This window comes from Lolium rigidum, unplaced genomic scaffold (assembly GCF_022539505.1).
Source record: "Lolium rigidum isolate FL_2022 unplaced genomic scaffold, APGP_CSIRO_Lrig_0.1 contig_7894_1, whole genome shotgun sequence".
Lineage (NCBI taxonomy): Eukaryota > Viridiplantae > Streptophyta > Magnoliopsida > Poales > Poaceae > Lolium > Lolium rigidum.
The window spans coordinates 684460-699997 of NW_025901512.1; the positions used below are offsets into that span (position 1 = coordinate 684460).

Below are 15538 nucleotides of genomic sequence, written 5' to 3' on the forward strand. Positions count from 1 at the left end.
AAACCCAGCTCACCCACATCGTGCTCCTGTCGTGTACCTACTTGGGCTTGGCCCACCAAGCAAGTTCGCGCGATTACCAGTTGACCTGGCATACGAGAAGCAAGTGAAGAAAGCAATCAGGGACGATCATGCACTATAATAAAATCGTTTACGCTAAAAATGATTCAGATTTTTTTTTAAAGTTCGATGGGAAAAACGTTCCAAATTTAAAATTGTTCATTGGTTAAAATAGGTTCAAATTTAAAAAAGAGTCCACTACGGAAAATGGTTCCAAAATAAAAAATATTTACCAGGTAAAAAGTTATAAATTAAAAAATGTCCATGATATAGAAATTGGTTTAGTTTTGAAAAATGGTTCTGATTTTAAATTTTGTTCACAGAATAACATAGGGTTCATATTTTGGAAACTGTTCATGATTTGAAAAAAGTTTCGGGTTCTAAAAGTTTTCGTTTAGGAAAAATATTACATTTTAAAAGTTGTTCAGCCAGTAAAATAAGTTTCAAATTTTAAAAATGGTTCGCTTGGTATAAAAATATTTAAATTTAAAAAATATTCAAATCTAAAAATGTTCACCTTTTGAAATTGTTTATGAATTTTGAAATGGTTCATAATTAAAAAATGTTCTCCGTGTAGAAAAATTTATAATTAAAAATGCTCATGATTTTGAAAAATATTTAGTTTTACCGAGTACAACAAAAAAAAAGACAAAGAAAATGGGGAAAAACCGGGGAAGCTTCTTACACATCGGTACAAGGTTTCTCCATAGTTACAACCAAAATAGAAAATCAGCGAGTCGAGGTTCTTTCCTACTGTATCTGCTCCTAGTGTTCTTGTATTTCTATGCTTTTGGTTGTTGTATCCTTACTACTGTTTGAGTAATACAAGTTCTACTTTCAAAAAAAAAAAAAAACAGCAATCGATTTATTCGTGGAAGAGGAAAAAATGATGAGGAAAACAAAAGAAGAACTGGGTGCGATGGAGAAGGACACGGCGGCGAAGGCGACGGCGACTGCGGCGGCGGCGGCGGCGTCGAGGGTGTGCCGGCGGTGCAAGGCGAAGTACTTCCCATCGGACAACACGCCGCAGTCCTGCAGGTTCCACCCTTCCTTCTTCGTCTGCCGCCGCCACGACGACCAGAAGAGGTAGGTACAACCGTCGATTCCGGTCCTGGCTGCCATCCCCAGTCAGTCAAAAGATCCATCAATCGAACTGACCCTTAACCACGGCGCCGATGGTGCAGGTACTACGAGCTTAAGGACGGGGACCCGCCCTACGCCGCCAGGTTCTACGACTGCTGCGGCGCCGAGGACCCCGACGCTGCCGGCTGCGCCACCGCCTCCCATCTCTCCTACGACGACCCGGAGTAGCGAACTAGTACGCTTACTTCTTCTTCTTCCAGTGATCGATCTGCTGTGTCATGCTCGCCTCATACGAAAAATACATGTTCTGCTTCCACTCTGTACTCTCTAGCTATGTACAGTAATATTCTGCAAGTGATCTGGATCATGTGAAGAAATAATCTACCCAATTGATGAAATAAAATGATTTCCCATAATATCACTCGTGCACCTTTGCACATACTTAATTCTTTCTGTGAATGATTATTCCTAGTCCTATCTGAACAGACATTGTGGAGCCTGGGTTGCAAAATTAGTTTGTCTGAACCCTACTTCCAGTGGTCTGGATTGTGTGAAGAAATTAAACAAGCCGATCGACGAGATTAAATCCAGACTCCTGCGCAAACTAAATTCAGGCTGCAACGAATTCAGCCCTGTCTCTGAACTGACGTGATGTTTTGCACTCAGAGCTGAGAACCAGATGTGGCAAATTAGTTTTTCTGAACAAGTCTGAAACCAGTACACTGTTTCTCAAGCGAACAAATTGCATCTACGCCTAGCAATAGCGCAGGGAGCGAAAGGGCCGAGCTTTGCTCTGTGCGTGCACTGACGGGAGACCAAAGTCTACTGCTTGTTGTTGTGGCTGTTCCTAAACCCTAATCCTGTCAGGTTGTTATAGGACAGGTTCAAACGACTTAATGATGTGAGAGCCGATAAGCTCGCGTGGATTTCACCCGACAACTCATTGTGTGATAGGTCGAGTGACTCCACTTGTGCCAAGAAGCCAATATTCTCAGGAATTTTTCCACTGAAGGTGTTCCATGATAGGTTCAGGTTCTTCAATTTGACAAGAGTGCTGATTTCTTCTGGGATGTTTCCGCTAAAATTATTATAGGATAAATCAAGATTCACCATATATATGACCTCTCCTGTATATAATCTCTCTTGACCCTTCGTGACTACCGTGAAATTCTCGGTATAGGTGGTAATATCAATCAAACCAGGGTACACTTCATGAACAAAGCTGAAAGCACCATTTAATGTATCATCTCCTTTCATTACTATCATCTCTTTCCAGTTAACAACAGATTTTGGTATGATCCCTGATATATTATTACAGGCAAGGTCCAAATACCGAAGATTAACTAGCTTCGTAAGCTCCTCTGGAATGTGACCATAAAACATATTCGACCTCGGTCGTAAGAAAGCCAATTATGCCAATTTCTCCCGGATCCATGTTGGCAAAGTCCCAAAGAAATGGTTGTGTGCAAGATGAAGAAAGACGAGTTGTTGGCAGTATTGGAGAATTGAAGGAAATTCACCTGAGAGGTTGTTGCTTCTCAAGCTTAGATTAAGAATACTAAGAGTTGTCATATTTGTTGTGGATGTATCAATGGAGCAATCAGGACTTGGTCCGGTTAGCATATTTTGGGAGATATCCAACAGAAGTAATGACCCCAATTTGCACAAAGAAGATGGAATGTTGCCAGAGATGGAGTTGTCAAATAGAACAAGTGTTACTAGACTCGGTGCTCCAAAGTCTAATGGTAGTGGCCCAAGGAAATTATTTCTGCTAAGATCCAAGTCGGTAAGATCAATGGGAAGCTTAGGTATTGTGCCACTGAACTGGTTAGAACTAAGGTCAATCATTTGCGCTCTCATGAATTCCATTGTAGGTGGTAAGGAACCACTAATTTTGTTCTGTCGGCATATTCAGAATTTTTACCGTGGAAGCCGTTATCCAAAACCAATCTGGTACCATATCAGATATGCTTGTGTTTGAGATATCAAGATGCTCCACATGTATTAGCCATCTAAGCCATAGTGGAAATCTTGGCCCGAGAAAGCATGACCAAAGTTCAATGTCCGTTAGATTGGAAGGATGAACCCACGTCGAATTCATTGTGAAAGCTATGGCATTATTAGACAACCACAAAATCTCCAAGCTTTTTAGGCCTGATAAATGACCCTCATGTATGAAACCCTCGAGTTTATTGTAGCTCAGGTCCAATTCAGTTAGCTTTGTGAGCTCTCCTATCCATAGTGGCACAGGACCAATGAGCTTGTTACCACGAAGATAAAGCCAGATCAAATTTCTTAAAGGTTCTAGTTTGGTTGGTAGGCTCCCAGTCAAATTGCTTGAAGGTAGATACACAAATGTCAGCTTATTCCATGAACAACTAGGCAAGCGTTGGAAGAACTCTGTTATGGTTCCATTCATCATCTTGTTTCCATGCACAAAGAATTCTTCCAAGCTACATAGGTTCTCTAGGTTTGTTGGTATCATGCCCACAAGTCTATTCGTTGATAAATCAAGCTTTACTATGGAGGTCATATTACCTATCTCGTCAGGAAATTTGCCATAGAAACCATTAATTACGATACGTAGATCCTTAAGGCTAGTCAAACCCCAAAACTAGTTGGGTGTGATACGTGTATAGAAGCTATTGGCGGAAAGGTCAAGTGTTTCAAGAGATGTCAGATTTGAAAGCCGAAGTGAACCAGTGCTAGTTCCAAGACGGCAAAATCTAAGACAAAGAACTTTTAGAGATGGAAGCATGTTCAGCACTGGAACAAAATGAACAATTCTACTGAGGTTCACCTTGCTCAGATCCAGGAGCTCAAGGGAAGTTAACTTTGACAACCAGGTGATATCCGTGGAGTATGTGCTGGTGGCAAAACCTGAGGCTAGATTTAAGTATTATAAGTTGGAGAGATTACCCAAATGTGGTGGTATCCTTCCAATCAAGCCTGAGCTTGATAGGTCCATGTATCTTAACTTGTGGAGAGAACCCAGGAACCCTGGTACTTGCAACCCATCGAACCCATTTCAGGCTTGCAGCCGAGGCTGAGATACTGTAGATGTTGTAGACCAAGCAACGAGGAGCTAATGTTGCCTCCTAGCACCTGCGTGTAGTCGCTGCCGTTGCAACCACCGCCCCGGAGATCGAGCTTGACGACATGGCTGTTTCTGCTGCTGCAGTGAACGCCCTTCCATTTGCAGCAGTCATCGCCCTTCCCTAATGAAAGGATGTTTTTAGGGTCAGAGAGGCCTGCTTTGAAGTTGACAAACGCGTATCTCTCTTTGACAATACGGATGGTGACTGTATCGTTTGGATGGGCAGATGGTGATGATTCTACAAAGCTCTTGCATTGGTTGAGCAAGAGAAGGGCACCTAAAATCACTATATGAATGCTGGAGAGTAGAAACATGTCCATTGTTGCTTTGGCCATGGATGCACGTTCTTTTTGATGTAGGATACATACACTGTGATATGATATATATAGATTATAGTTGGAGAGGAAGTTTCTACGCTAGCATTTATGCGTGCAATAATAGTTCCCTAACAGTATGGTGTCTATGATGCTGACCTACCAGAATGTGATGGTCTAGAAGAAATTTCTACAGGTTACGTCTACTCCTCTCAACTTACTCAGATCTGTTCGTTACATCAGCACTAGTATCTAAAACACTACTAGATCCAGCGAGCTGCAATTTAGGATCACCCAGTGCGGTGCAGGCAAAGCATAAGAGGTAACTGCAACCAAGATGCACTGGACATCCACCGGTAATGTAACTGAAGTACGCAGTGATGAGCTCATTCTGCACGTGTAATTAATCTGTATCCCTGAACTTGAGGTATGTTTGTGTGGTGTCATGTGGTGTGGCAGCTTAGAAACACGGTTCAGAGCTCGATGCTTTCACTTGCTGCACCGTACCATCTTTCTCAGGGGATGCGGACGGAGGTCCTGCCGAGTAAGGCAAGGAATCCACCGAGGCAAAAATACCATCTCTTCATGGACATAAATTATATCATAAAATGGCAAGATAAAAATCAAAATTTCGTATTAGCAGATGCTTGTAGGGACCTCTGTACTGTAAGTTCCTAAAAAAAAAGACGCATACCGGAAATCATCTCAAGTTCTATAATATCAGCTCTTTACCAACGGTGGGAGCAGGTTGTTGCGCTCGTCACTTCCATGGGTCAGTACTCCCTCCCTACCAGGTCTAAGGAAAAAGAGAGGAAACTTCGTGTACATGGACAAAATACGGTCTAGAATGGCCTTATGGCCACAAGTATCCTTTTCATGGAAACCCCTCTGGTATGCAAGTTTATTACAGCCGTAACTTGACATAGCCCCCCTGACGGTCCAAATCGCCGTGTCAAAGCATTCAGAGTCCCTATCTGCCGTACTAGTATGCCACTCAGTCTGTTGTCGCAGAACTAATCAATCTACAAACTCTTCCATTGAATGAATCAGTGATACTAGTATGCTGTAAAAGCACTAAGCAATTCAGCAGTAGTGTTTCATTGTACACACCACCAAACTACTTACTACTCAGTTTTTCTTTTCGAAAAGGGGCATGCCCCGGTCTCTGCATCGACTAATGCATATGACCTTTTATTTCATTATTGAAAGTTTCAGCGTTTACAGTTTATGGATGTGCAATGCATCTCGCAGCGACCTGTTCTAGTTGGCAGGTGCGGTTTTCAGACTGGGTAACAATGGATATGGATGCACACACGCAGCATTTGATGCATCATCAGTAATTGTAGATTCCAAGTACCGGTTAGCATCCCATTTGAGATTGTAAATATAACCCGGCTTTACATTTGAAAGTCAGAAAGATCATACGAGGTTACCAGAGATTCTAGTTTACACTTGGGCAGCACAATGTGTACCACTACAGAGGAACTAAAGACTAATCAGAATAGCTCAATCTGTCCTTTTTCCCACAAAGGACCACCTTGCCCAGGGTATTGACAGAAATGACAACTTGCTGGATGAATTGGCAAAACTAACGTGGCGGCATGGTAGCTAGGCGACACGTGGCACCTGCTGCCGTGGATCTAGACGGCAAGGCCTGCCGCCACCCCCCAGGCGGCACGATAGCGGCCGTTAACCGTGGACGTCGAGTGTGAGCCATGCCGTCGTGGCTGGGGTGGCACCCTGACATGGCGCGGTCTGCCCAGGGCCGGCCGATGCATGCGGTGGATTTGCTGTTGTGCGACCTGATTACCAGTCCATGAGTTGGGTTAGATTTGTTTGAGAATAAAATGATTGAGAGAATCAAGTGTCGTTTCATTGATGATTGTTGGGGTTTATATACCCACCGAACAGACGCCTATAAGGCTGTTAAAAAGCACCCCTTCGGGATTACAACGTTTGGACAAAACTAACTGTCTACTTAGCTTAGGATCTAAGCTAATCTTAATAACTGCCTAGTTAGCTTAGTATCAAAGCTATTCTATTTCTAACACTCCCCCTTGAACAACGCCGTTTCTTGAAAATCTCTTGTATAATCTTCAAGATCTTCTCATATAGTCTTGAAAGTCTTCTTGCGTATCCATGAGGATGTCCTTGTAAACAACACCGTTCTTTGTAAATATTCTAATATCTTGAAAGTCATCATCTTGAGAATCTCTCCCCAAAAAATCTGAGGGAAAAATATGAGGAGAGTTGTATTTAATATGTTGTTAAAACTCCTTTAAACCCTTTGGGAAAAATAAGGAGAAAATAATACAACATATAAAGATTGTTGTCTCCTTGAGAACTCATATGAGGAAAACCTTAGAGAAGGAAAAAACCTCACAGATCAGTTTGGAGAACAATAAATATGCATTGTGTACTTTCTTTAAAAAACCCGGTGGGAAAAATAGAAAGTATGACATATGATAATAAGATGATAATGCACAAGAGTGCAATATGATATGCCGCTAAAACTCCTTTAAAACCCAGTGGGAAAAATATAAGGAGAAAATGAAATGGCATATGCGAACACTTGTATTTATATTGTCTCATTAAAAACCTTTTATGAGAAACCATTAGGGAAAACTCATTAAGGGAATGAAAAAGAGTACAATATTATATGATCCGATAATCATCAATGGGTTATAATTTTGGAGTTTACTCCCTCTAAACTTTGCAAATCTCAAAGTTGTCTCATTCTAATTCCACGAACATTGTTATGGAAAATAGAGTTGGTAAAGACATTGCGAATAAATCTGTTAGATTTTTCACAAGATATGTTTATAAAATGCCCCCACTTTGGGAAAAATTATTTTACGAGCAATTTGCTTTGCAATATTGTTCTCTATATAACCCGTATGCATTTGAGCAATACAAGTGGTATTATCTTGATAGATAATGGTAGGTGATTCTGTTGAATTTTAACCACATGATCTTGAATGTGGTCAATCATTATGTGAAGCCATTAGAGTCTATAGTCTATTTAGTAGACTTACTTTAGAAGGCTCTTCCATTGAATTTAGTCTATGATATGGCATCTTCAGGATCGGATAATTATAGCCAATGTATATTACACAATGGTCAAATGTTGATGTTCCTAAGAGAATTAATCAAGATTGTTTGTTCCTTAAAGATATCGCAGGATATTACTTACACCAACCGTTTAGTTGAGATATGCACTTTAAATAAATTGATAACAAAACATTCTCATTCGTGATGTAGTTTGTATTGAGATATAGAACTAGAGGTCCAATATCACTTCATTACTACTATAATGTATGAATGAATTTGTATCCATGTTAGGGACAGTGTGACCATATGTATCTTTGATATGATTTATCCATAATTAATGTCTCCAAAATTTTATGGACATGTAAGAATAATAGATATGTATTCCAGGGGGAATATATTCAAGTTGTAAACTTGATTAATATTTGGTTTAATCCAAATTTCCGTTTTAAAATGATTAAGCACACTTTTATTTATGACTACATTTAACCAATCATCATTATTTGAGTAATACTTTTGAAGAAGGAACTCTCTTAGTCAATTGCACCACACAATTTATTTTTGACTATTTTAAGTCATAGAGTGACTTTTATATTTTTATAAAGATATTATTGCGATTTTCTTTTGGATTCAGAACTTTAAGTCCTTCATGGACTTTAATATAGATATCCGAGTTGAGTGATCCTATGAGTATGTAATCACTACATCAACTGCATGGATAGTTTATTTGTAACTGCTAATAATATTAATATCAAAACATAATTCCACTTATACCAAGAGGGTATGATACATCATGATTGATGTCGGGTTTCTGCGTGAACCCTTGTGCTACAAGCCTCGCTTTTTCACCACCTCATTGTTTTCGTTATGAACGAAAAACAAATTTGTCTTCCATAGAGAAGATACTTTTGAGGAGAAGGTATTACTATGGTAAATACCTCTCTTTTGTTGAGCGAGTGTTATTTTTAGTTAATTGCTTCCTTCTAGTTGAACCAATATATGAGTGCATTAGGCACTCTGCCATGGACTTTAGTTCTAGGCCCTAATGGTTTTAGCAATTTTAAGAATAAATATTTGTTGACAAAATGTAGTCTTTGCTATATGATTCTGTTGAATCAATAAGATTTGTGGAATGTTATTAAAATCCTTTAACTCCTCATAATTTTTCATAACAATGGAGTCAAGGTGTTTCGATGTCCCAACACTTCAAATTGTGTGCGCATTTGTGTTGGGTTTGGATGATGAGCATCCGGTTTGTGTTATTCAACTTGAGGTTGAACAACATTTACTTGTTGAGGATATAATTTCCTCTATTTCTGCGGAAGCATGTGAGAATTTATATGTCATGTGGCCAATTTTCTCCCCCTTTTGCTCTCATTTGAGGAGACAAGTGGTTGCATTAGGTATCTTCACTCTTTTGGCACATTGGTTGCATGCATAATATGATTTAGTGACATCTTTGTCACGAGTAAATATCTGGCAGATTTGCAATGTGTTGCAAATTTATGATTGAACTTCTCGTTCATAATTTTAAGTACGTGAATATGACGACTGAATGTCTATGACATTTCTAACTTATTTATCGGCATTCTTTGTGGTACTAATCTCCCCCTAATGACGAAAAGTGTCCTTATTGCAAATGCAATTAGCGTACGGGCTGTCAATAACTCCCGAGTTAGGGTCTTAAGGTATTTGACGGATAAAAAAATACACCTCAGTTATTTCTCACATAGATCCCAAATTGATGTGAGGACCCATGATGTACGTTGGGGTGGTGATATTGATATATAAACGAATTATCGCAGATGAGAAATAGTTATTTGATTTCCACGTACTTATTGCAAGGGGAAAGCAGTATGATAAACAGTTGTTGTGATTTGGATTAGATCTGCGGTGTGTCAGACCGCATGTCTCCAACAAGATGTTGGTATATTAAATTCTGTTAAATTGGTCATTTAATTAGTTTGATTCTTTGGAAAAAGAATTTAGTTCCACTATTCTGGGTACGTACACTTAGCTACTTAGTAAAATCATAAATGCTCATGAAAACGATATTCAAATTGGTTTAAACCAATATGTTATGATAATTTGCTCTTAATTTGATAATATGAGCAATTAATTTATTAAAATCATGGGTTTGTGGAGATTAGAGATCCACATAGGACCATCAATTAGATGCGCCTATGGATACCATGAAGTAGTTATATGACCCAAATAGTGGTTGAATAGTCCACATGAATCTTCTTGAATAATTTTAAGAAATTTGAGTGGAGTGAGAGAACCTTAGAATTTTTTTCTCATGGCACATTAGGTGCTCATAAAATCTAATGATTTGAGAATTTTGCAACTTTTAAGTTATGATCACCAAAAATTTCACTATTTTTTTGCATTATCGCTAAAATGGGTGACCCAGGCGATTATGACAAATCTTAAATTCATCAAAATTCGAAAAAAAAAGTTTGTACGCAACAAAGTTTAGCATAATTTAGTTCATACATTGAAATGTCATGTATGAGAAACATGATATTAATGGACAACATACCACATTTAGTATGATTATAGGCTAAATGATATATTGGAATAGTTATGAGACAAAACGAAGTCCCAAAAATTTATTGGGAATTTTATTCCACAAGAAAATTATTTTTGTGAAGGAGTGTATCTCCTACCGGAGTGGACTTATGTTATCTTTCGATGAAGATTATAAGTACAATCCGCATCCAGATTATTTTCTGGTGTTTGTCAAAGTGAGCTTCAAAATTATCCTGTTACACTCACATTACTTAATGAATCTGTAGTATAATTCAACTAGATGCTAGGGAGCATTTATATGTACAATGATTCATGCAATAACATATTTGATAAACTTGATAGTTATCTTATCCCCTTTAATATGTCTACTATGATTCTGCTTGTCATTTTACCTCCACTTTACATTGATTTCTCATGGTTCTTTTTGTAACCATTGAGATTCTTATTATTTTGAGTACTAATATGAATAACAGGTAATGGTATATCAGCTGTAGGGTGTATCGTATGAGTCTTCATAAGAAGACATGATATATTATTATCCTGAAATAAATACGATAATTGATTGCATTATCATGAAAAGAGAATGTAAACTGATTTTGAGGCTTTGAATCAGAACTATGCTTGGAAAGCCTGATCAGAAACATCAACTTGGAGTTGATTCTTTAGACAACAAAATTAAAAAATGCAATGGACTAAAAGTTATAAAAAATGAACGTGAGACTATTCGCATTGTGTCATGCAACATACATCTCCTTGATGGAGGTTTAGAGGGAAATGAATATTTATCCAAACAATATCTCATCTAATGCGAGTTCATGCATTCCTTTGTGAAAATGCTAGCCATGTCCTACATGAGATGATCATGCAATTCATTTACTATAGTAGTAAATTAAAGATGATGAAAATGCTATGATTGAGCATACTAATAGTCAAGGTGACTCCTTAATAACCATAAGGTAGACATTCAATGTTGAGACATTAAATGATAATTCTATTAATGATTTGGACTTCATTCCTAAAGGGATGTGTGATGTTACATTCACTGCCAAAATAGTGATATGTCTTTCTAACATTGATTATTCATGGTGAATATAATTATCACCGTATGATCTAGAACCTATAGTAGTTTGTCAAAGGAACAATCATTGCTATGTATGATGGACTTTGTCTTGATAGACATAAAACAACAATAATACTTAGTGATGTAGGCTCCACAATTTTCGTTATACCAATGTAATAGAAGCATGCAGTGATCATGCCGAAATTTAATTTTACTTTGATAGTAAAAATTTGCTTTGGTAAACAACAAGTATGCTCTAGAGGAACAACTTAAATGTTAAGCTAAAATGGGTTGATCTCAAATTCTAAATTAACACATTGTAGATAATATCATATTCATGGAGTACATCTCCGAGTAATAGGAAGCACAGTCTGACATATGTCAGTAGATGCCTTATCCAAGTACCTTGTGTTACACTTTGACATTAATATATTTGGAAAAACACTTTGAAGATAATTTATTGTCAAAATGACAAATAAGTACATCTCCCAGTAATGAAAAATCTGCAATTTTCGCAGTTGATGCCATTACCTTGTGATTCACAAATAAAATTTAAGATAGTCACATATTATATTGGCAATTTATAATCAAATTTTAATGAGAGATTTGTAAGAAAAAAATAATTACAATTGCAAAATAAGGTTGTTGTACTATCAAATTGCTTGTTAGTCAAATAGTATATAAAATACTAGAGGCGAATTTATACAACAATTGTGGTGTCTTCATATGTTAATCTATAGTAAAGCTGATGGTTGAACTGTATATATAAACTAGATCTGAGGACCTAAATAGAAAGTCAGAGGACCGTACGCTACATCTAAACAAAACTGACGAAGGGATAAGGCTTCATCGTCATCCTCTTCGTGGGCAAAATCAATCAATTGATTTGCTCACAGAACCCACCGCTTGGGTTGTTCGGGCCACGCCGGACAGCGCGGAGCTCGGCCGTTGGTCGCCGCACCGACGAGATACATGGTGCGTGGAGCCGCGCCGGGTGGTCATTCTCGCGGGTGTCGCCGCGCTGATGCGATCTGCGGAGCGCGTCGTCCGCCGTTGCCTAAGGCTGGAGCGTGCCGTCCGCCATGTCGGGACCGTGTTGCGAGCGAGGGACGAGCCGAAGGCCCGTTGGAGGTCGCCTTCGCCGCGCCTAGGCGGCCTCTTGCCGGTAGCCGCGTCGCGAGGAACCGCCGCTAGCCCGGTCATGTGTGCGCCGGACATTTGCCGGAGTCGCACGTTGGTGAGTGGAGTTTCTGGCCACGGCGCGCCGGAGTTCGCCGGGGCGACGCTGGAGTTTGTCTCACCTTGCCGTGCAGAGGAGTAGCCGTAGTTAGTTGCAGCTTCGGTCCTTGCCGAGTGCGGTACCTTCCGTCGTCTCTCTGACTGCCAGTTCTTTCTCTGGTGGCCTTTCGCTCTCACGGAGAGCAGCCTGCATGATAATGTGTTTGAGAATAAAATGATTGAGAGAATCAAGTGTTGTTTCATTGACGATTAATTGTTGGGGTTTATATACCCACCGAACAGATAGGCGGCGGTTAGGCACCCTTGAGGATTACAACGTTTGGACAAAACTAACTGCTTACTTATTTTAGGATCTAAGCTAATCTTAATAACTGCCTAGTTAGTTTAGTATCAAAGCTATTCTATTTCTAACAAGATTGATGCCTGTTTTGCTACTAGATGTGATCTGGCAAACATTGGCTAGTATCTACTCCTGCACTTCCTTGTGAAGTTTCTGATTACCATCGGTTCATGTGATGAATTCATAACCAGAGCTGCATCTTGTCCGATTGATATCAGATTCATATGATGGTTTGGTCACCAAAAGGAGTTGGTGTCCTGCGCTGCCGGCGGGCCGGCCATACGGTATGTATGTATTTTTGCCAATTTATTTGATACAGCTATGCAGCTGGGCGTTGCATCCATACTACGGATTGTTTGGTACTGGACACCTATTGCTAATGCTTAGTAGATACTCACTTCAGTCCAATGAATAAGGCTCATTTTCTTTTAAAGTCAAGCCAAGTAAAATTTGACCAAACTTTAAAAAAAATCTATCAACCCATATGATATTTTATAGATATCATATGAAAATATATTTCTTGATGTATCTAATGATATTGATTTTGTATTTTTATGTTGATGATTTTTTGTAAAAATTTGGTCAAACTTTAGATGGTTTGATTTATTAAAAACAATATAAGCCTGGTTCATTGAAACAGAGACGGTTTGATCTACGAATGAAGCTGACTGCGACTGTTTCATCTGATGGATAAGCTAGCAGGCTAACTGCACTACAAAAAACTAGTACTCACTCTGTCCTAAAAATAACTTGTTCAACTTTTTCAAGATACGGATGTATCTATAACTAAAATGTGTCTATATACTTTCGTATTTAGAGAAAGTTGAGCAAGTTATTTTGGAACGGAGTGAGTAGGTACGATCTATTAGTGAGATGGATCAAAGCTTGTGCCTTTCATTTTGAGAGCTAGCTGATGGCAACGACTAGCTGTAAATGCTGTCTGTCACGAAGAAAAACAGCCATGAAGTATGTGAATTTGTAGGTACACGCGTGATACTGGGATGGGATCGGGTTGGACAGACACAAGGTTTTTGCGGGTCACCGACCGTGATGTTTTACATCCAATGTATCTACATACTTAGCACACGGTAAAATATTCTCGTATTGTTAACAAACACACAAAACATGGGGCAAACACATTGCACTTTTAACGACTTTATTAATTAACAAACTTAATTACAACTTAAAAAACCAAATTACAAGACGACAATTATCGCTCACTAGTACAGAGCAACGCTAAGGACACCCCTCCATGAAAACGGCAGAGACACGGCCCACGGTTAAACGTAATTCCGCGTTGCCAAAGAGGCCTGCCAGATATGGGCCGCCGCTGCGGAGACAGCATGGTCCACGGTGAAATTTATTTTTCTGTCACTGAAATATTGCAAACGATTCTTTTCACGCCTCTATTTCCAATACTGTCCACTATACAAACAGTTCTACAGCAATATCTGTTTCCGATAAAAACATGCCATATATATACAACACTTAACCCTCACAAAAACCCTACCCTCACTCTCTCTGCCCCCTCTCTCCATGAATTCGTACGAGCGTGGCATCGGCGGCGCTCGAGGTGGCCTAGTGTTCTCTCGCGTCTTGTCCCGTCGCAAGGGAGCGCAACGTCCTCCTTTCCTCTTCTTCCAGATCTGGTCGTACCGGGTAGAAGGTGGCCTAGTAGTAGAGATCGAAGACGAAGCCCGCCGGATGTGGGCGGAGCCGGCCGGCATCGTGCGCATCCGGATTCCTCTCCGCACTGCTCGTCCAGTGGGGACGGCCGGCTCCTACGCGGAGGTATCCTACATCCCATGCCGCGTAGATCCGTGGCCGGCGATACCAATGATGAATCGGCTGGGCCCGAGGGTGACGCCGACGACGACCTCCCGCGTAATCAAAGGTATAAATCTTTGGTTGACCGGCCGTCGTGCTGATAAATTAGGCTTTCTTCATAGTTGGCTATTTTTTGGATCTGTTATGTCCTGCTTCGGTTAATTGTAGTTTCTGCTAATTGTAGTTTCTGTTAATTGTGAGTGTTGTTTACGGTATCCAAGAAGATCATGTGGGTGTAGCTTCGGTTAACTGTTTATACTTCGGTTTATGCTATTTTGAACAATCAAGTGCTTGTAGCTTCTTTTAATTTTAGCTTAAGTTAATTGTAGTTTCTGCTAAATGTAGCTTCGGTTAATTGTGGGTGTTGTTTACACTATCCGAGAAGGTCATGTGGGTGTAGCTTCGATTAACTGTTTAAGCTTCGGTTTATGCTATTCTGAAAAATCAAGTGCTTGTAGCTTCGGTTAATTGTAGTTTCTGCTAATTGTAGCTTCGGTTAATTGTAGTTTCTGCTAATTGTAGCTTCGGCTAATTGTGGGTGTTGTTTATAGTATCCTAGAAGATCATGTGGGTGTAGCTTCGGTTAATTGTATAAAAGCACATTATCACTGTTGTGTTACTGTTTGTTATCCTTTCTTCTTCTCTTATTCTGCAAAATTAAGTGCTCTTGTGACTAAGTTAGAACTCATGCATATAAAAACAGGAGTCTATTTTGAGAATTGTGCATAAAAATGGAGATAGATAATTCAACAGTTGCGCTACACTTAGTTGATGCTACTGGCTTTGAAAGCAAGGTTTATTTCGGTGCAATGCATAAGAAATGACCGATGCCAAAAAAGTGGCCTCATCGACGACGGTTTTTTTTTATCGTTGCCATAGAGGCATCCATATTAGCCACATGCTCGTGGCAACGAGCCTTTTTTTTTCTGTTGCCATAGGGG

At 39.6% G+C, this 15538-nt stretch overlaps 1 protein-coding gene and 1 pseudogene across 1 annotated transcript; one reads left to right on the top strand and one right to left on the bottom strand.

The window, feature by feature from the left end:
• The first annotated feature begins 976 nt into the window (after positions 1 to 976).
• LOC124682256 lies at positions 977 to 1368 on the top strand. The gene is made up of 2 exons (XM_047216979.1): positions 977 to 1143; positions 1242 to 1368. The coding sequence occupies exons 1-2, from the start codon at positions 977 to 979 to the stop codon at positions 1366 to 1368; spliced, it is 294 nt and encodes a 97-aa protein (XP_047072935.1).
• A 2386-nt stretch (positions 1369 to 3754) lies between these two features.
• LOC124682258 lies at positions 3755 to 4572 on the bottom strand (annotated as a pseudogene).
• Positions 4573 to 15538: the final 10966 nt, after the last annotated feature.

Coding starts and splice junctions, on each gene's coding strand:
- LOC124682256 (XM_047216979.1), top strand. CDS start 977: ATGGAGAAGGACACGGCGGCGAAGGCGACGGCGACTGCGGCGGCGGCG. Junction 1,144..1,241: donor CGCCACGACGACCAGAAGAG/GTAGGTACAACC, acceptor CCGATGGTGCAG/GTACTACGAGCTTAAGGACG.